The following is a 22,534-nucleotide window of genomic DNA, read 5'->3' as shown; positions in this document are numbered from 1 at the left end:
CATTCTGACAGGTGTAAGATGATATCTCAAAGTTGTTTTGATTTGCATTTCCCTGATCGCTAAGGAGGTTGAGCATGACCTTAAGTGTCGTTTGGCCATTTGAACTTCCTCTGCTGAGAATTCTCTGTTCATTTCAGTGCCCCATTTTTCACTTTTTTAAACTGACCAAAAATATTATGAAGAACAGCTAATAAGCAACAAATAAATCACGCAGTCAATATAAACAGGACATAACATCTCCATATATGTCTTAAAGAGGAAACATTCTGTAAGCTCAACTAAATCTGTTTAAAAGATACAAAAGATGTTCACACTCACAAAACTAAATTCAAAGTTGGCTGGCCTATGAATTATAAATTTCGGTTTCTCAACCTACCTTCCTCAAGATGTCTTCAATACAAGAAGTAGCAAGAAATATAAGCTTAGAGCACCAAGCTGGTTACTTTTATAGGCTAATAATTAACAATCACAATCCCAGGGGAACCTTTCACCTCCCTCTTAACATTCCTTCCATTGGGAGGTGTCAAGCCACAGATAGCTTCTCTTTCTAATGAAGAAAGCTTGGTAAAAAGAAACCAGGTAAGTTAAATTTTATTGTGCTCTAATCTTTTTTCATAAGATTAGAGAATACAAAGAGCACAATTTTTTAATTTGTTTGATTAAAAAGAATTGCAATATCTAGTTTTGTGTTGGTAATGAAGAAAAGATTCATTAATAGTGTGCTAAAAGCACTTCATTGTATTAGAAATGATCTGATTTCATTTCTATAAAATTATTTTCAAAGCCAATGGAGAAAAGGTAATGAGGCAACTAAGAGAAGTGAAGCACCGCATGTTGGAAATTAAAATGAAGACTCTGGGCATAGTTAATAACCATGAAAGTGAAAGTTAAAAAAAGCATTCTCATTTTTAAAAGCCAAGACTGGAAATAAGTGGCTGTGGACATATTAAACAAGAATATTTCCCTCGCAAAGTTAAGATGGTGGAGGTGTCCTTTCCATGCTTGCAGAGACAAGCAAGGATCTTGGTTCCAATGATAACTTAACAGTTAAAATCTTTTCAGCATTGCAGTGCAATCATTCTGCTTTAACTGATCCCCAGGACATGTGGCAGCATGACTTTATGATTCATCACTAAATAATACTTATGACTTATTTGATTTTGGAAATGCAGCATCACTTCTACCTTTTAGAAAACTTTTATAATAAGATGTTGGAAAATACAGCAAAAATTAAAGAATTCTAATTGAAGTTCAACTTGCATCCAAGTAAAGGAAATGAATAAGGTATTTGCCAAGAGTACTGCTACCCAAGATGACATGGGGAGGGAATAACAACTGCCATACTACCAGCTATTTCTAGGATCACAGATGCACAAAAAAGAGTTTTTGCAACTTTGCAACTTAGTAATAAATTACATAGTCTTTTTATTACTGACAACTAATAGTGTGAGCATATTTAAAAAACTTAAAATGACAAAATGTAGTGAGCTATAGATAGCACAGTGCCACAAATTCAGAAAAGTTCCTTCAATACCACTAAATATTTCAAGAAATATTTACATTCTTGCCAAAAATGCCTAAACTGTGAAATCACTTTGGCAAGAACTTTGAATGAAGGAACTAAATTTACAATTTACTGTAAATCATGCCTAAAGTTTATACTACTCAAAATTAAGAATTATAAAGTGACTACTGCAAATGTCACCAAGATTAAAGATAAAGAAACAAAGTAAATGACATAATAATCTATGTAGAAAATCTGATAAAATCTGCAAAACCTTTACCTGTCCTAATAAGCAGTTTTGGCAAAATTGCAAAGTTAAGCTCAATGTATAAAATTCAACAGTAGTTTTACATACTTCCAGTACTAAGATATGATTATAGAATATAAAAAATGAAAAGATATATAACCATATTTTGAAAAGAAGAACAAGGTTAGAGAAATCATACTATCCCATTTTAATATCTACTGCAAAGCTATAGGAACCAAGAAGGTGTGGGAATGAAAGAGCAGACGTGACTACACTACTTGGCTTTCAACAAAAGCAATAAAATGATGGAAAAAGGCGAGTCTTTGAACAATGGTTCAAATAAGCAAGAAAATGAACCTGGATTATTGATTTATATCAGAACTCCAAATGGATCATAGACCTAAATGTGAGAGTTTAATTATAAAACTAGAACTGGCGAGGCAATGATTCCATTTTAGAGTATTTGCCTGGCATGCACAAAGCCCTGAATTCAATCCCTAGTGCTAGCAAAAGAAATTTAAAAATAGGAAAATAAGCCAGGTGGTAGTGGCACACATCTTTAATCTCAGCACTCAGGAGGCAGAGGTAGGCGGATCTCTGTGAGTTTCAGGCCAGCCTGGTCTACAAGAGCTAGTTCCAGGACAGGCTCCAAAGCTACAGAGAAACCCTGACTTGAAAAAAAAAAAGGCAAATAAAGAAAAAAAGAAGAAAACAGGAAAAAAAAAGTCTAGCCACCTTTCATAAGTATAAAAGAGCAAACTATAAATAAAATAGGATTTCATTAACCTAAAAATGTTTGCTCTTCATAAGACAGTGATAAGAAAATAAACAGATGCTAGAGAGACGGCTCAGTGATAAAGAGCATTGCTGCTCTTCCAGAGCGCACAGATACAGTTCCCACTCATATGGCAGCTGATAACTACCTGTAGTTGCCTTGCCAGGGGATCTGACATTCTCTTCTAGACTGCAGGCACCAGGCATGTGCATATATATATATATATATATATATATGCTTCAGGTTTTGTGTTTTTATGGGATTCCTGAGTTAATGAGCTTCTGTATCTATATGTTTCTTGTGCCTTTTATTGGGCTCTTTTCCTTCTGTTTGTTTTGCCCTGTTCTGATGTGTTTGTTTTTGTTTTATCTTATTTTATTTTATTATTATCCCTTACATGCCTGTTTTCTAATGAGACAGAAATGGGGTGAATCCAGATGGGGGAAGAGTTGGGAAGGAAATGGAAAGAGCAGAGGGAGGGGAAGACATAACCAGGATATATTGTATGGAAAAAAACTATTTTCAATTAAAAAAAAAAAAGAAAAAAAACACACTAGTGTTTCAATACTGGGATAGTTGCTCTAGAATATTCAAATACATCAGTAGCAAAGGTTAGAATTCTGAGAATTGTGCTAGGTAGATATCTCAGTGTTTTCTGTATCACACCATTTCCACTGAGAACCTGACGAGAGATAATAAATTAGATTTTCAATGAGGATTATGAAGCTGAAATTATGACATCTGATATTTTCTTCATCTATTAAATGGGGAAAATATCAAAGTTATGAGCATCTGAATATTATGGAAGACAAATGGAGCAGTACTATGAATGTTGTAACTGTCCGTTTGGGACGCATGGCAAAGAGAAAAATGAGTAAAAACCTGATCAAGTTTTCTCAGTTTGAAAAACAAAACAACAATAACAACAAACAAACAAACAGAACAACAACAAACTCCCTAAGAAATTAAGCATACATTCTACCCTTAGGCAATTTCAATGAAATGAAGAGGAATGAAAGCATAAGCATGGGTGAACATCTGTATACAGATGCTCAAAAGAGTTTCTTCATAATAGCCTCAAACTGGAAATAATTAAATGTCTCTCAAAAAGCAAATGAAGAAACAGTGGTGTATCCACAAATGTAGTATGATTCATAAATAAAAGTAATGAAATACTGATATATACAATGTGACCCAAGGAGTAATTTTAAAAGAGAAACAGAAAATACAGCAGATGGAAGGTACCTGTTACAGTGTAAGGTACTGACTATGACCAGATAATAGTTTAAGTACAATGGCTGAAAGTTTAAGGAGTATGTGGAAGCTTACAAATCACTGTTATTTCCTTTTTATTAATAAACGAGATGATGGTTCTGTACCACCAGCTGTTCACAGTTCATTGAATGAGGATCTAGTTGATAGGAGACAATTACCTCTTCCCTGTAGGAGGTAAAGTGGTTCTCATTCTGCAGACTCCTCTAATGGTCATGGGAGTATGAGACCAAGAGAACATGCCAACACCAAGTTTGTTTTTAATGACCCCTAAACACTTGATCACCCCATTTACCTGTATGAAAACAGATGCCTTAAAATAGGCAGAGTGATGTCAAGGACTGCCCTCTGCTTCTGATCTTTAAGAAAAAGCCAATCTTGTACATGGAAACTATACAAGCATAGAATTAGAAAAAGAATTGAGTGGAGGACATTTTATGGTTATTTCAACTAAAAAATTCTTATTCAGTTTTAAATACTTCTATTAATTCACTATTTTTCTCAAAACAGTTTACTCTCAATTTATTTCCAGTTAAAGATGCTTCCATTCCCAACATTTCGGCTCTTTCAATTACTTAGAAAGGTCCACTGATCCTATTTTTCCCTCTCTCCAAGTTTGTCTCTACTTCTAAGGCAAACTCAACACCTCTCAATTCTTCCTGCCTGCACTACAATTTCTTTGTCCTAAATGCTCTCGCTGATTCTAGGCTCTTCAAATATTAATACAGTTCAACCAAATACTACTTTTAGATTCTATTATCCACTGTATCTTTTATGTATAAAACTCTTTTAAAACAAGGTTGTCGCTAGTGTACCATGCCCAGGGCCCGGGGTTCAATCCCTAACACTCTAGGGGAGAAACAAACAAAACTAGGATGTAAAACAAAAACCAGAAAGTGTCTAGAGAATATTAACAATAAAATAAAATTTAAAACTTTCCCCTTACAAATATCTAATGTTATTTATGCATATAAGTAAGAATTTAAAAAGAACACATAAAAAAGATGGAAAAGTTCCTTAAGAAGTTGATCAGTATTTATTTCTTATCAAATGGCATCTATAATAGATACCTTTTGGCAATCATTTAATGTTCATATACCATAAAGCCTATTCTCTATAATCAAGCTCTAAAATCTCTTTGCACCTTACTTTTCATCCCTCCTTTTCATACAACCCTAAACTCCCGACCAACTAAAGAGTTCAACCCCCCTCCACACCCCTACAATGGGCCACTGCTCACAACACACTTTTCAGCTGGCATACATATCCTTTGCCTCCATTTCTGGATGTAGAAATCACACTTGACCACCTTCACAGTTAGGGTCAGATAATATATTCTCCATAAACTATCCCAATGTCTCCTTCAAAATGCCACGAAGCATTTCCAATAGAATACAGCATGTTCATAATTATATAGTTCGTGTATATGTGAACAAGTAGCTCTTTTTTAGGCTAGACGGGAGCTTTGTTTTAGTCACTGTCATATTCCTGAGGCATAAAAATATTATCTCTCTGTTATACGTAAAATGAGTGAGTAGCTAGTTTTTTTAAAAGCACTAGGAAGACTTTTAAAAAGCAAAACTTAATTTTTGCTTCTTATTTTATTATGTTTTTTAAAAATTTCTATTCAAGGTTTATTTCTTAACCTAACCTTCTTACCTGGAGATATGTTATTCTCCGCTGGACCAACTCTGTCAGATCTTTGGCCTCTTTTTCCCGCCAATCACCTGCTCCATCTGTTTGACTGAGGTAGTATAGATCTGTCATGATAGATCTGTGAAAGGAAGCAACATTGGAGTTCCACTTATTTGTACTGTTTCAATGGATTATACAAAACTACAGGGAGCCAGGAATAGGTGGTATTTATCTTTTATTTTCCATTAAGACTATGAAATTTAAAAATTAAGCCTCTACCATCTGTGAATTATTCCTATAGAAAATCTTTTCTGACAAAAAGATAGACAACTTTTCCCCACAGACCAACCAGCCACAGTGTCGTTCCCCACCATCTCCCCCCCAAAACAGAAAAAGTATAAAGAATATAATACAGTGTTGTTCCCCGTTCCCCCAAAAACCAGAAAAATATAAAGAAAGCAATTCAGTAAGCATGGTATTGGTATTTGAATGGACCACTGTGTTCTCTTGTCATTTGATGGCCCCTCTTAGTATTCCACTCTGAGTGATTGGAAAAAGAGTGTCCTAAACAATAAAGGATTACAAATTCTTTCTTTTAAAGGAACAAGTACTAAGATTTTAGGTCATATGAACATCTGGTAATATTTTTTTGGAATTATGCAATGCTTCATAAATTTTCACGTGCAAAAGCCATGGGAATCTCCGTACCATTCCAGTTTTCATATGCCTACTGCCAAAAGGCGCATCCTCTGTCACCTTTGTAGCAGGAAAGTTGCCATAGGAAATAAGTGAATAAGTGTGCTTCTGTTCCAATAAAACTTTATTTTAAAAAAGGAGGAAAAGAGCCCTATTTTACCCTTGGATTATAATTTGCTGCTCTTTCATCAAAACTAATGTAATGGTTATGATACTTTCTCACTGTGTAACCATTATTAATTTCAATTATAACATGTTAGATTTCCTGCCAATAAACTAAAATACCCTGTAAATTGCAAAGAGATAATGTTAGAGCTGGTACAAATGGTTTTACTTAAATTGCATTGAATAAAAACAATGGTTTGCACTTAGTATTAAAGAAAGTTCAAAAGCATTCTCTAACAGGCCCCAAGTATTCTGTCAGTATCTGACTATGATGTCAGTATATGACTATCACAACCAGTATCTGACTATAAATCTCTACCAGTACTGATAACAACTAAGCTACCAGAATTATTGTAACAGTTTTCTGACAATTCTCCCAGCTCCCAGCTTTGCCTATGTGTAGAGTTTACTCATGGTGGCCAGTTCCTCTTAATAATCAAATAACACTTCTGCTTTGCACTTAACATTGAGTTGACCCTTCAAATCACTTAAAAGTCAAAGCCAAAGTCACTGACTTAAAAGACCCAACACATCATGACCCACCCATTCGATCTGATCTCTTCCTAATGACTTCTTTGCCTACTTTATTTCAATCACACTGGTTTCATTGCAAACATTTAGGAATATGAGCATATTGCTACTGTGGGCATTTACAATTGCTCCTTTCCATACTGGAGTGCCCAGACATCCATCTACATCAACCAAATATCCTGCAAATACTTGTTCAAATGTCACCTTCTTCATAAGGCTTTCCTGGATTAAAATACTTTTTTTTGTCAGAAAATAGATTTTTTTATTGATAGTGAGTGAAGTTGTCAGTTTTCACTACAGAAGTTGCATAAGCCAAGGTTCGCTTTATATTGATAAAAATGCCTTATTTCACTTGCAATCATAAACATTATTCCAGTAAAAGAGGTACACTTTCTCTCCTTTTTGTCTTTCTCGCATGATCACAATGTTACAATGAAGTAGCTCTTACATAATGGGAGAAGAGCACCCCAGGCCCTACAGCCCAGGCCAATCCACACTGCTGATCCAGCCCAGTGGGTACTTGCTGTGTCTCCATGAGAAATAGTTTAACGTCCCCCCTCCCAGCTACTTTTAAATAGCCAACATCCTACCACCACCATTGCCCACTTCTGCTTCTTCCCTCTCCTTGCTCTCCTTCCCCTTCATGGGTTCTAATTCTAAAAACTCTCAGAGTTGTTTTGCAGAGCTTACCTTGAGAACAAAAAGCACAGACTAATACTTATACAATAAGGGAAAGGAGTTACTGGTTGGGGATAACAGTAATATGTGGTAAGGACGGCTAGGCATAGAAACTATTCAATATTCAGTCCCCTGTTAGAACTGAAGAGGACTGATCCATCAGAAGGACTCGGTTAACAAGTGTTGAAATGAGTCCTCAACAACTGTGAGTTAGTCACCTAGGAAGACATAACATGGCTTCAGTAACTTTTATTTCTACTTCCTGACTAAATGTTGCATCAGTTAGCAACTAAAACTAGCAGCTCACATAAAGCCATTTGGACTAAGAATGATTGCACAGTGAACAATGATAACACATTTGAAAAGAAGAAAATATTGATGTAAAATGACCATTAAAAGCCTAAGACACCATTCAGAATATTCAGCCTGAGTTAGTAGAGGAAGGGCTCTATATATGTTTTGGAACAATGAGTCACTATCAAAGGATTTCTGGCATTTATTGGTGTCAAAATTACCTACTGACAGGACACTTTAAAGCTTAGCTTAGTAATTTCATTTTCATCCTTTTTGAACATGGTAAGAGAATAAATCATATTGTTTTATTAATTTTTATACTTGTTATTCTATTTTAAGATTGAAACAATTTCTTTGTATGCAGAAAATTTTAGCTACCTCTTTAACAAATTAACCTGCTGGGTCACAGACAGAACAGTTTCAAATTTAAATCTTTTTCTTATTATCAAACTGAGCTCTGTCTGGAATATTGTATAGCCTACAATATTCTTTATAGTTACTAAGTTAAAAAGTTATTACTTTCCATGGCTTGAGTGTTTTCTGAGTGTCCCCAAGGGCCCATTGTGTTTAAAATCTTTATCTCCAGGGTAGCAGCATTGCAAAGTGGTAGAATGGGGTAGGGTTATCTAGAAAGGGTCCTACCTAAGATTCTTGGACCCTCAAAAGTGGCTATGTGACATCATTCATATTCCCCCCCCCCCCCCATGGCCTGACTGTCTCTCCCCTCCCTTCTCTTTGACTATCTGGCCATGTAACCTCTTCCATACGTCTCTCATGATGCTGGGAGGGCTTCAGCTGGAACTGAGTGAGAACAACATCAAGTCTGTTGTCTCTTGTCTTTATGAAACTAAATCTTTCAGACATTTCCCCGTGGTGCTGCAAACTTGCTTAATACACTGACCACATGGAATTATGATTTCACCTGAGAAGCACAGAAATCTTTAACTATAATTGTGCTGTAAGGCTCAGCTGGAAATTTAAAATACTTTCTCAGTTTTATAAAAATCTATCACAACACAGTCATGGTTCTCTATATTTCAAAGGCACCACAACATCCACTCATTTCCTCCTACTCATCAAGTAGTAATGGTCACAAAACATATTGCAAATCTCCATGTTAAACAGCAATATTACTGGTGGAGAAAAAGCACAGTGGAATAAAAACCTACTAGCAAATGCCTATTGGAGGAAAGAAGGAAACCCAATATGCTATGCTTAGCTTTAAAATTAAAATAAACATGTAAATACACATACACATATGTACATACATGAGAACAAAACCCAGTAAGTTTTACTAACATTCATAGCTTTAAGTGGAGGGAAAACATATTAAGCCTAATCTGAAAGGGAGTCTTTAAAATATATATATAAAAAAATGTGTCTTAGGCTGTCTCTTTTTTTTCTTAACATAGGCTCTTGATATAGTTCAGCCTGGGGTCAATTTGTGGTTTTCTTATATCAGTACCTAGAAACTGGGCTTATATAAGCCTCTACATCTAGCTGTGATTTCTAGATTCAGGTCTTAGGAGTTAAGAAATTCCTTTTCCATCAAAAATTGGTTTCTAGCCATAAATAAAGGACATTGAGTTTATAATTCATGTTCCTAGAGAAGCTAAATAAAAAGGTGAATCCAAAGACAAACACATAGGCATCCTCCTGAATATTAACCTTCATCAGGCGATGAAAGGAGACAAAGACAGAGACCCACATTGGAGCACCGGACAGAAATCTCAAGGTCCAAATCAGGAGCAGAAGGAGAGGGAGCACGAGCAAGGAACTCAGGACCGCGAGGGGTGCACCCACACACTGAGACAATGGGGATGTTCTATTGGGAACTCACCAAGGCCAGCTGGCCTGGGTCTAAAAAAGCATGGGATAAATCCGGACTAGCTGAACATAGCGGACAATGAGGACTACTGAGAACTCAAGAATAATGGCAGTGGGTTTTTGATCCTACTGCACGTACTGGTTTTGGGGGAGCCTAGGCAGTTTGGATGCTCACCTTACTAGACCAGGATAGAGGTGGGCGGTACTTGGGCTTCCCACAGGTCAGGGAACCCTGATTGCTCTATAAGCAGATGAGGGAGGGGAACTTAATCAGGGGAGGGGGAGGGAAATGGGAGGCGGGGAGGAGGCAGAAATCCTTAATAAATAAATAAATTAAAAAAAATACAAAATGGAGGCGGAAACTTGTTTTTTTTCCTTTTCTCAATAAAAAAAAAACTGAAAAAAAATGGAAGTGAAGATCTGCATATCTTAATGAACTGGTAAATTAAAAAAGCAGTTTACTTTCAAACCAAGTTATATTAGTACTAAGTCTTGGTAATTCATTCCATCTCAATCTGTGTAGAAGTCAAAATGATCAAGCAACTAGATGACTAAATATAAGAAAGAAAAGTATTCAATACCATCTGACATAGGAAACTGCAAATAAAAACTATAATGTGGCAATCATTTCAACCAATTAATAGGACATTTACAACACATATACACACATGCATGCCCAAGATTTAAAGAAAAGTAACTCAAACACTTTTGCAGGGATGTAGATTAGTTCGTCATATGAATCAGTTATCTCACTTCTAAATACATATCTGGTATCTGAAGGAAATATAATCAGCATGTCAATGTAATATGTTTATTGCTGCATTAGTCACAGTAGCTAAGAAGTACAGTCAACCTAGATGGCCGTCCTTAAATAAGAGGATAAACAAGTGTCTTAGTCAGAGTTTCTACTGCTGTGATGAAAGACCACGACCAAAGAAATCTGGGAGAGGAAAGGGTTTATTGGTTTACATATCCAAGTCACAGTCCATTAAGGGAAGCCACTGCAGGAACTCAAACTGGGCAGGAAACTGGAGGCAGGAACCTGGAAAAGGAAGCTGATGCAGATGCCATGAAGAACTGCTGCTTACTGGCTTGCTCACCCTGCTTTCTTCTTATAGCATCTAGGACCACTAGCCCTGGGGCAGCACCACCCACAAGGGCCCTCTCCTATCAATCACTAATTAAGGAAAAACTCTATAAAGGCATTATCTCATTTGATATTCCCTCTTATCAGATGATGCTAGCTTGTGTTAAGCTGACATAAAACTAGCTAGCACAATAATAAACAAATAATAAACATTCCTTGTTTTTTTTCCTTGGTGGCATAATTGAGACAGATTCAACACTCCCTCCCTCTACACACACACACACTTTCACACACAAAAAAGTTTTAGGACTATAAAAATAGAAAAATAACTCAAGAGAAAATATGAAGAATACAGATGGAGCCAATTTTTGAGATGAAGTTTCAATTGAATATTGTTCAGCCATTAAGAAGACTGAAATCAATCCATATCTATCCCTGTGCACAAAACTCATGTCAAAATGGATTAAAGATCTCAATACAAATCCGACCACACTAAGCCTGACAGAAGAGAAAGTGGGAAGTAGTCTTCAATGCATGGGCACAGGAGACCACTTCCTAAATATAATACCAGGAGCACAGAAAATGAGAGCAAAAATAAATAAACGGGACCTCCTGAAACTGAGAAGCTTCTGTAAAGCAAAGGACAGTCAATAAGACAAAAAGGCAACCTGCTGAATGGGAAAAGATATTCACCAACCTCACATCAGATAGAGGACTGAGCTCCAAAATATCTGAAGAACTCAAAAAATTAGACATCAAAATTCCAAATAACCCAATTTAAAAATGGGATACAGAACTAAACAGAGAATTCTCAACAGAAGAATCTCAAATGGCCAAAAGACACTTAAGGAAATGTTCAACATCCTTAGCTATCAGGGCAATGCAAATCAAAAGGACTCTAAGATACCATCTTAAACTTGTCAGAATGGCTAAGATCAAAAACATCAATGATAGCTTATGCTACAGAGAATACGGATGGTGGTTGGAATGCAAACTTGTACAACCACTCTGAAAATCAGTATGGCAAAATCAGAAAATTGAGAATCAACCTATCTCAGAACCCAGCAATACCACTCTTGGGCATAAACCCAAAGGATGCACAATCATACTACAAGGACATTTGTTCAACTATGTTTATAGCAGCATTACTTGTGATAGTCAGAACCTGGAAACAACCTAGATGCCCCTCAACCAAAGAATGGACAAAGAAAATATGGTACATTTACACAAAGGAGTACTACTACTCAGCAGTAAAAAAACAATGACATCTTGAAATTTGCATGCAAATGGATGGAATTAGAAAAAAAACATCCTGAGTGAGGTAACACAGACCCAGAAAGATGAACATGGTATGTACTCACTCATAAGTGGATACTAGCTGTAAAGCAAAGGATAAAGAGGCTAAAGTCCAAGACCCCAGGGAAGCTAAGAAACAAGGAGAACCCTAAGAGTAACATATATAGATTCCCCTGGAAAGGGGAAATAAGCAAGATTTCCTGAGAAAATTAAGAGCATGGGGGTGGGGGGAAAAGAGAGGGCAGATGGCGAGGAGGAGGGAAGAAGGGGGTGTGCGGAGAACTTGAAGGAGCTGGATAGTAGAGATGGAGGGAGGACAGAGACAGAGAGCAAGGATAGAAATATCTTGATTGAGAGAGCCATTATGGGGCTAGCAAGAAACCTGGCACTAGAGAAATTCCCAGGAATTCACAAGGATGGCCCCAGCTAAGACTGTAAGCAATATAGGAGAGGAGACCTGATCTTGACTTGCCATGTAGTCAGACTGATGAACATAGAACTTTCATCCAGCAGCTGATGGAAACAGAGGCAGAAACAGGCATCAGAGCACTGGACTGAGCTCTCAAAGTCCAGTTAAAGAGTGGGAGGAATGAGAATATAAGCAAAAAGGTCAATACCACGATGGGTTCACCCACTGAAACAGTTTATCTGAGCTAATGGGAGCTCACAAACTCCAGCCGGACTGGGAAGGAACAAGCATAGGACCAAACTAGTCCCTCTGATTGTAGTTGACGGTTGCATGGCTGGGCCAGACTGCTGGGCCACTGGCAGTGGATTTATCCCTGCTGCTTGTATTGGCTTTTTGGAACCCATTCCCTTGGAGGGATACCTTGCTCAGTCTAGATATAGTAGGGAGGGCCTTGGTCCTTCCTTACAGCAATGTGTCTTACCTTCTCTGAGGAATGGATGAGGGGTGGGATGGAGGGAATATGGAGGGGATGGGAGGAAGAGATGAAATGGGAACTGGGATTGGTATGTAAAATGAAAAAGAATAGCTTTTTTTGCTTTTTTAAAAAAATAAAGTAAAATAGAAAAAATAATTTAAAAAATGAAAAAAGACTGAAATCCCATCAATCTTACCAAGATGGACAGAACTGATGCATACTATGCTAAGTGAATTATGACAAATACAGAAAGGTAAGTACTGTATTTCTCTTTCCTCTGTAAAGGTTTCTTAAAAGTCTACTTTAATACAAAATAGTGATAGCTAGAGGTTGAGAAAGCTGGGGTAGGGTATCTATAAAAGGGTTTAGATTTAGTCACTGCACAATATACACATATATTGAAGACATACATGAATTCCATTAATACCCATAATCAACATGTTAGTATAAAAATACATAAGGCACAATAATTAGTCAGAATACTAATACGTCAATCTATTCTCAGTCTAAAATTAAGTCTTATTTTTAAATTCCCCACCCCTTTTCCCTATCAGAGACCACATAAATAAGTCAATTATGACAGGAAACAAAGTTAAATTCATATTATTTCTTTTCCAACTCAATGATGTCTGGAAGTTGTATTCCTACAAAATGTAGTTTTGTGTTCAAGATCTGAATATAATCTCAGAAAGTTATGGACCATTACTGGGAACTATGGTGATTAAAAGCATTCTGCAGAAACTCCTGATTTTCTAGAAATTCCACACCCTGAGCCATACTTCCCTATAAAATCCCCAACTAGATTATTTTGCTGTCTTTTTGTCACTAAAGCATAAAGAAATCTCATAGTTGGGCAATAAGCATGGGCTTCATGAGGCCACATCAAGGCTTAGCATATATAAGCACAGACAAGGTTAGGTACCAGCAAATTGAGGGTAGACTACAATGCCTGATGACAACAGGAACATCAGAACAGAATGTATGACTCTGGAGTGGTCAGCTACGTGGGCTGTCACAACTTCATTTCAAAAGCTGTCTATAGCTGGGTGGCGGTGGCGCTCAACTTTAATTCCAGAACTCGGGAGGCAGAGGCAGGCAATCTCTATGAGTTCGAGGCCAGCCTGACGTATTAGAGCTAGTTCTAGGACAGGCTTCAAAGCTACAGAAAAACCCTGTTTCAAAATAAAAAAAGTTGTCTGCACTTGTGTTACTGCATTTTCCAAAGTATTTTTTCTATTTTCATAGTCATAAACTTTCATGTGAAAAGAGAGGGTGTCTAGTCTGTCTCAATTTTGCCATTAAGGAAACTATAATAAGGAAGGTTTTTGCTTATTTCTCATTCAAAATGCTAAAACATAAAATTATCCCTCAAGGGCCAGCAAAGTTATAATTCATACAAGAATAATCTGAAGGTGAAGATTTAACAAATACTAAGATAAACTTGACTAAGGGAAATTGCTGCAAAGTCTAGTCCCTGGGTAAGTTTAGATCACAGACAAGGAAAATTATCTGAAATTTGTCTAAAGCTGCTGTGATGGTTACTTTCCATTATCAGTTTCATTAAATTTAGAAACATCATGCAACAGCACCTCTTGCGTAAGACTTTTCAAAAAGGCTTGACTAAAGATTCAAGCTGAATGTAAGTAGCACCATTCCCTGTGCTGGGGCCCAAACTGAATAGAAAGGAAAAAGTAAGTGGAGCACTGCATTCATCTCTTTGCTTTCTTACTGCAAACAATGTGACCAGCTGCCTAATTTCCCTGCCAGCTTGAGTTTCTTACCAAGTGAGACTGAACTCTCAAACTGAGAATCAAAACAGACCTTCCGGCTTCCAAGTTGTTTCTTGTCAGGCATTTGATCACAATAACAAGGAAAGTAACTGATACAGGTACCTCACTTCTCTAGGTCTAAAAATAGCTACAAACAGGTTTAAAGTAACTCTCCTGTATTCATTGGAGATACATTTGGAGACCGCCACTCAGTGGCTGCTTGAAACCATATACAGTAATATTTCTTCCTATACATACAAACATAGACATAGTATGAATTAGACATAATAAGAATTAGTATTTCTACCTCTGCAGTTTGTGGGTGGTATGAAGTGCAGTGAGTACTACATGAAAACAAGCACTACAACCTGCAGTCCTGATAGTCCACCTAATAACAGGGACAGCTACTAAGTTACTTACTGGTAGTTAGCATATTCAGATTGGACTGAATATAAAAAGAGATGATTCACATCCTGGCTAGATGGTATGAGATCTCACTGTTCTACTTGAAATGATGTACAATTTAAAACTTGTAAATTGTTTATTTCTGGAATTTTCCATTTAGTATTTCTGGATGTTGGTTAACAATGGCTAACAGACTAGATAGATGAATAACATATAAGAGGGGACTACTGTAATTCTGCTTACTTCACAGGGCTACTGGATTGGTAATGTGAGTGTACTAATAATGAAGACACTGTATCATTAGTGATTAGCATTAGACAATCTTTGGTAAATCATTTTTAATATGCAAATCATTCTTGAGTTTGGAACCTCCCTCCAAATAACAATGGATACAGGCAAAACAATGGCTACTAGATATAGTATAATCGTCTACCTAGATCCTTAATGGAAACTTCATTGTAAGAAGGAGAGGCATCCCTTCAAGAAAACAGAGAATTAGTGTTTGGTAGATACAGACAAAGGGATAAATAGAAAGAGAACAACTTCCCATGAAAAATATCTCCCTGTGTTCCTAAGTACTAGGAAGAATGTTCTATTAACACTTGAAAATACTTCTGGATGTCCATAGAGAAACATTTTGTCCAAGAAATTAAAAAATGAGAAAGATCACACACATTGTAGGCTAATAATCTCAAACAAATCGCATCTCAAAGAAATTAAGATTTTTTTAATCCCCTCTGCACGTGTGTGTGTGTGAGAGAGAAAGAGACAGAGACAGAGAGACAGAGAAAAACTAAAACACAAAGATCTGATCTGAAGAAGGGAAAACTTAACTTTTCAAGAGTGGAAGCATCAACTCTTGAGCCTTTCAAAGAAAAAAAGAGTGGGAAAACAAAACAAAGTTATTAGGCTACAACATCTATGATCCAAAAATCTTACAGTGTACAAGCCATTAACAAGCTATCAATCTTTCCCTATTATTAGATATATAACTATATTCCTTATCTCCAAAGTTATTTCCCAGCCTCCACAAAGGCCTTTTGTGTATCAGCCAATTTTTAATCAGGATACTCAGCAATAAGTATCACTTATTGTTTGGAGAGCACATCTAAGTCTGTTATTAACAATAGTAGTCATTATATATTATTGATAATGAGCTGATACAGATTTAACAGTGGAGATGATAATGCTGCTTCCCAAACCGCTTTTTCAACAGCTTTAGTCAACTTAATTGCAAAATAGTTTATTGGCTATTTGGTTCTGTGAGCCTTCCTGTCCTTCAGTTTGAAGTTCAATAATTGCTGTCATTTAAAAGGAGAAAGAAGAAACTCCAGGAGCTATTTCATAAACTGGTATCTGACAGGATGAAGAAGGCAAAAGAATCTGCAGCAATCTAAAGGGTGATAATACAAAAATCCACAATACGCAGAGGTGAAGGTATAAATCTAAGCACTGAATTCATAGTAACATATAGATAATAAAACCACAGTGGGCAAAAGAATCATTCCAAAATACTTACTTCCATCTCACTACTTCAAAGAAAGGGGGTTGAAGCCATTTGTGATTAATGATACAAAAAAAAGCAAAGCAAAAACAAAACAAGCAAAACTACTTGGCTGCAGTACTATGAAACACAGTGGCAGGCAATGACTAGAATCCCAGTGGTGCTGTGGACTGACATGCATGTAGCAGGGAGTAATCTACTTTGCAGCATATTCTTCTAAGTTCTTCATTTATATTTAAGATTTAATAATTTTATTATCTGACGTGAGTTTTTCCTGCATGTATAGAGGCCACATGTGTGCCTGGTGCCAAGAGGTCAGAAGAGGGCACCAGATCCCTGGGACTGGAGTTAAGAGATGGTTGTGAGCTGCCATGTGGATGCTAGGAATCAAACCCAGGTCCTCTGTAAGAGAAACCAGTACCCTTAACCACTGAGTCAATTCTATAGCCCTCTGTGTTCCTTAAAAAAAAACCCTCTAAAAGTCAAAACTATTACTAATTACTATCAGGTGATTACCCACTCTGGTAGAGGTAACCTACCAGTTATTAGATCACACATAGTAGATTAATCAAATAAATACTGTTTTGCTAAAATTCTTAGGTGAGTGGAATCCCAGATATAAGCATACTATTTGGCTTCTAGGCAATGTTTAACGTCTGGTATTTAGAGTAATAAACCACAGCAGTCATGATCTAGAAGAGAGAACACAATGCTTTCATCATACAGACAACATCAAGTAGGGAAAAAGAAATTCTCCCTTACCTTTCTTACCACCAGAACCTTAGTGAGATCCACCAACCCTGATCTCTAACAGAACCAGCCTTGTCAGTGGGCCCCAGGTCTTCTCAGATCTGGTCTTAAGGCAGTCCTATCTAAAGTAGGCCTGTGCTCTCAGAGACAAACCTACAGATCCTACAACTATGCAATGTAAGACTAGGCCCTTGCAACTGTAGTCTGATAAGCCCTGCTCATGGAAGAGTTCATTATCCATTATACTCTACAATTACTTGAGATTATAAAGGACACAAATTGGCTGCTTAGAAAGTAAGATCCAAGAACAAGTTCCATATAAGAGATTTCTTTTCTTTTTTTTTTTTTTTTTTTTTTGGTTTTTCGAGACAGGGTTTCTCTGTGGTTTTTGGAGCCTGTCTTGGAACTAGCTCTTGTAGACCAGGCTGGTCTCGAACTCACAGAGACCCACCTGACTCTGCCTCCCAAGTGCTGGGATTAAAGGTGTGTGCCACCAACCCCCCCAACCCCCCACCCCCCCCGGCTAAGAGATTTCTTTTAGTTTTAAAGATACAGACAGGCTGAAAGTGAGGGATGGAAAAAGAAACAGGGAAGTAAAGCAGTGGTAATCAAAAAGAAGGGTGGCAATACTTATGTCAGACAAAATAGACTTTAGTCAAAATTTGTCAGATGAGACAAAGAAGTTTACTTATTATAACAAAAGGGTTACTTTATGTTATATAGGCTATAACAATTACATATATGCCTAACACAGTAGCACATAGACAAAGCAAATATTAACAGAACTAAAAAGAAACACTGACAACAATAGAACTAATAATAGCAGGAGACTTGATACCTCACTTTCAGGAATGCACAGATCATCCAGACAGGTAATCAATGGGAGAACAGTAGACATTAACTCTCAAACCAAAAAGAACATTCTAATAATAGCCAAAAACATGTTCTTCTGAAGCATACATGAAACATTCTCCAGGGTACATGATATGCTTCAAATAAGGCTTAACAAATATAATAAGATTAAAATCATATTAATGAGATATTTTTCTCCTTGTCCTTACCCCTACTTGTTTCTGAAATGGGACGCCAACACAGAGTCTTGCATAAGCTAGACAAATGCTTTACCACCAGGCTATTTCCCCCAACCCTCATACTGGGTACCATACTGAGTATAGAAAACAAAGGAAAATTTTCGTGAATCATGAATCATGATCATGACTCATGGATCAAAGAAGAAATAAGAGGAAAATCAAGATATTTATCAAGACAAACAAAATGTAAACACAATAAGCTCACACTTGGATGCAGAAGGTGTGCTAAGAGTGTATCAGAAGTTGTAAACAAGCACATTATAAAAGAAAATATCTTAAACATCTCAACTCAACTAAACTCAAGGAACCAGAAGAAGTATAAAGACCAAATACAGCAAAAATAGGTAGATTACTAACAGCTAATGTATTCAATGAGAAGTACAAGGAAAGATACTCAGTGATTAAATGTCTTAATATACTTAATGACTTTTCTTCAAATGGCGTGCATGTGTCTTCTGGTGTATGTGTGATATACAGAAGGCTTAGCAACTTTACCAGGTGAGCCATCTCACCAATCCTAGGAAATCTGTTTTTAAAGACCCTTGAAATTAAAATAATAAAAAAGACTCCTGTGTTTTATGTATTTCCAACAGTTCCTGAATTACTGTGGGACACTGTAACTTAGTCACATAGAGCTTGTTGATATGCATCTACCATAACATTTAATTAACATCTTATAATTTATGTTACATTAAGTATATAAAAAAGATAAACCTAATATACTTCTTTTTGATATATATCAAAAATGCACCTGAGGCCAGTAAAGACTACATAGTGAGGTTCTGTCTTAAAAAAGTAAGGCTCTGATTTATCTGTCATGGTACTCCTTGGGTATGGTCTGAAACACTAAACACAATGCTTCACAGCACTCGTTCTCAAGTCTTTATCTTACACAGGACCCTCCAGCATACATACTCAACACAAAGAAAATCCTTGATGTCAGACAGATGGAATGCTTGACAAATGGCGAATAAAGTTTTATACAATCACCTCAGTATTTCCATTTAATTCTTGGACAATGAAGCTCAGTGGAAAGACAGGTGCCTCTGTTCAAGTTGGCAAGCATACCTCTGATGAAGTGAATTTGAGTATTTGCTTTACTGAGGGAACCAGACATAAACATTTTAAGAGCTCTGAGGTACTGTTTTGAGAACATAGCTGTAGGTTCTTGAATAGTGTTCCACTGTTTACACTGAGAGTTTAATCATTGGTAACACTCAGAGGTGAGCTGCAATTCTAGGCTATCTTTCTAAACACCAGAGAATCTCTCAAGTGGTTTGACTTGAAAGTCAAGTTTGTTTATCAAATTTTGGCTTCCTCAAACCAAGCACTCATGATAAGATTCAATATTTTCCACCATTTCAAAGAGCAAATGCAGTTATCCAGTCAAGTGATCAGCTACAAAGGAAACAAAGGTTTGACCCTGGAGATTTTTCGTTAAAGGACTTTGTACAAGTCAATATATTTTTTTAGGGAACAGCAATAGTAACAATAAAATAAAAATTTGTCACTGCCCCATAGTGTAAAAATGCTTTACCAGAGTACAATGTTTCCATCTAATATTTGTATTACTGCTTGTATCATCTAAACACAAAAAGAGCCTGCAGGAGGTCCACTAACATTTCAAAAGCACCATGACTGTCTGTCCACTGAGAATTGCAAATATCCTGCAGTTCTTTACCCCTTTCTTCAATGTTCTGGAAAAGAATAAAGTTATATTGTGAAGTCCTGAAAGCAACTGAAGTGATCAATGTAAAGAGGAACAATTCTACCAATTGTTCTTAACAGAACAGATACCCACCACAACCACGATAAGACACCAACTTTGTCAACCATAGGGTACAAGGAGCCAGCCTTAGGGTACAAGAAGAGCTGCTGTGGGACAATGGCCTTTTATCTTGTCACTTGTGCTTTTTTTTAATAGAACACTGATTGGCCAGTAGCCAGGTAGGAAGGAGAGGCAGGGAGACTAGGCAAGAAATAGAGGTGGGGCGGCAAGAACAGGAGAATTCTGGGAAGAGGAGTCAGTCTGCAGTTGTAACCCAGAAGCAAGATGAGAAGGCCTTGAAAATAAAGCTAACACAGACAAGAATTATGGGTTACTGTAAGATGTAAGAATTAGCTAATGAGAAGCCTGAGCTAACAGGTCAACCAATTTATAATTAATGTGGACCTTTGTGTATTTCTTTGGGACTGAATGGCTGCAGGACAGGATGGGACAGAAACCTCTGTCAACAGAGAGCAAAGTGTTCGTGGCTACAGGATTATTTCTCTAAAACTCTAGAAGCCACAAATTTCATTTAGGGAGAAAATGCACTGGTATATTTTAAGCCTGGTCATAACAACACTCCACATTTAGTTCCACTTCTCAGTTATCATAGTGCAAAATTTCACAGCCAGAGTTTTTATACTGGCTTCATAAAACAGGAAGCCCACAAATTCCTCCTTCAGATTATGAGATGCACTAGCCAACCTCGGCAGCACTTGTGGGTAAGTCTTTCCTTGGTAAATCCTGGCACACGTTCTTGATAATGGAAAACAAGAGCTAGCGTTGCCTCCCTGAGGGTTGCTTCAGAATGAGGCTCTTACAGTTCTCTGTGTTTTGAAAAGTACAACGAGGTAAATGTGCTCTCAAGGCACCTTCCCTGGATGTCTTTAGAATGCATCCACTCCAGTAGTGCTTTAAGATTATCAAACAGAAAGATCTCCTGGGATTGTCAGGTTCAATCCCTTCCAGAAAGATGGTATCCTTTGCCATAAAAATCAAATTTTCTGAAAAAGATATTAATTCTGTTCTCCTTCTCTCCCAAGTTAAATGTCTTTACCGTCATGAGCATGCCCTTCTTTTTGCAAGGTAGCTTTGAGCACTGCTGTCTTCGTTTTGATCTTGTTCAATTGTTTTGTTTCATTGCTCTGACTTCATAGTTACTTGATCCTTTTATTCATTTTTTATTGCACTTAATTATTTGGGGTGGCATACCACAGTGCATATGTAGAAGTCAGAAGACAACTTATAGGATCTCGTTATCCCCTTCTACCATGTGGGTCCCAGGTATCAAACTCAAGCTATCAGGTTTGGCAGCAAATGTTTTACTAGCTGAGCCATCTTGCCTCAGCCATCTTGCTAACCCTAATTCATTTTCTGTGTCTATTATATAGCTCATTCCAATAACTAATAAGATCAAATACTGTTAATACTGCATTATCTTGAAGAATTGCCTATAAAACCCAGTTCTATAGGTCAAAGAGGACTCAACGTGTCTGGCATACAACTGTCGTATTTATTTCATTGATCAGATAATTTATTTTCAAAATTTCCTAAAATTCTCTACCCACTGATGACAGCTAGTTGGATGCCATGACGAAGGCCAATCTGGACTGTATGCTGTTTTGTGTGTAGTTGGCACATCACAGAACTTGAGTACCACTGTGTGACTGCTGATGCTCCCCACTTCCTCAAGGCAGCCTATCTAACCACTAAGGACAGGGAGGATTCAAACACTGAATTATAAAGAAACAGAAATTCTCAGGAAACTAATAATAAGTAAAGGGATTAGATTAGTAATCATAATAAACAAAAACCCTGAACCAAGTACATTTGTAGGTGAATTCTACATGAATTTAAAGAAAAATCAATGCCAACTTTTATAAAATTAAAGAGATGAGAGTTTTCCAAACTCCTTTGAAAAGGTCACCATTACTGCCATGCCAAAGCCAAGTAAGAGTCTACAAGAAAAGATTACAAGAGAGCATCCCTGATTTATTCATATATAATAGTCTTCAACAAATACAAACAAACCAAATTCACATTAAAAAGACCCAGTGGGTCAATAGAGGAAAACCAGGAACAAGATAAAATATGCTCACTCTCTATACTTCTATTGACATGATTTTGGTAGCCACAGACAGAAAAATTAAATAAAAATAAAAATAAATCAGAAAAGAAGTTTCACAAATTCTGTTTGGATTTAATATGATCGTACATACAAAAACCTCTAAAGATACCATCAAAAATTTGGCATACAGAAAACCCTAAAGACATCACCAAAACTGAGAAGCTTCTGTAAAGCAAAGGACACTGTCACTAAGACAAAAAGACAACCTACTGACTGGGAGAAGATCTT

General features: G+C 36.8%; 1 protein-coding gene across 3 annotated transcripts in view; it reads right to left on the bottom strand.

Annotated features, from left to right (window-relative positions):
- Nucleotides 1–22,534, bottom strand: part of Fut8 (fucosyltransferase 8) — a 228,907-nt gene that overhangs the window by 49,780 nt on the left and 156,593 nt on the right. For all 3 annotated transcript variants that reach the window (XM_013346567.2, XM_013346572.2, XM_026779592.1), the window contains one exon: nucleotides 5,458–5,572. In XM_013346567.2, coding sequence (XP_013202021.1) covers nucleotides 5,458–5,572 — 115 coding nt within the window. The remainder of the gene's footprint in view (nucleotides 1–5,457; nucleotides 5,573–22,534) is intronic.

The sequence above is a fragment of the Microtus ochrogaster genome, chromosome 1 (genome assembly GCF_000317375.1).
Source record: "Microtus ochrogaster isolate Prairie Vole_2 chromosome 1, MicOch1.0, whole genome shotgun sequence".
Taxonomy (NCBI): Eukaryota; Metazoa; Chordata; class Mammalia; order Rodentia; family Cricetidae; genus Microtus; species Microtus ochrogaster.
Note: the sequence above shows the minus strand (reverse complement) of the source record. Positions and strands in the feature narration are given on the sequence as shown.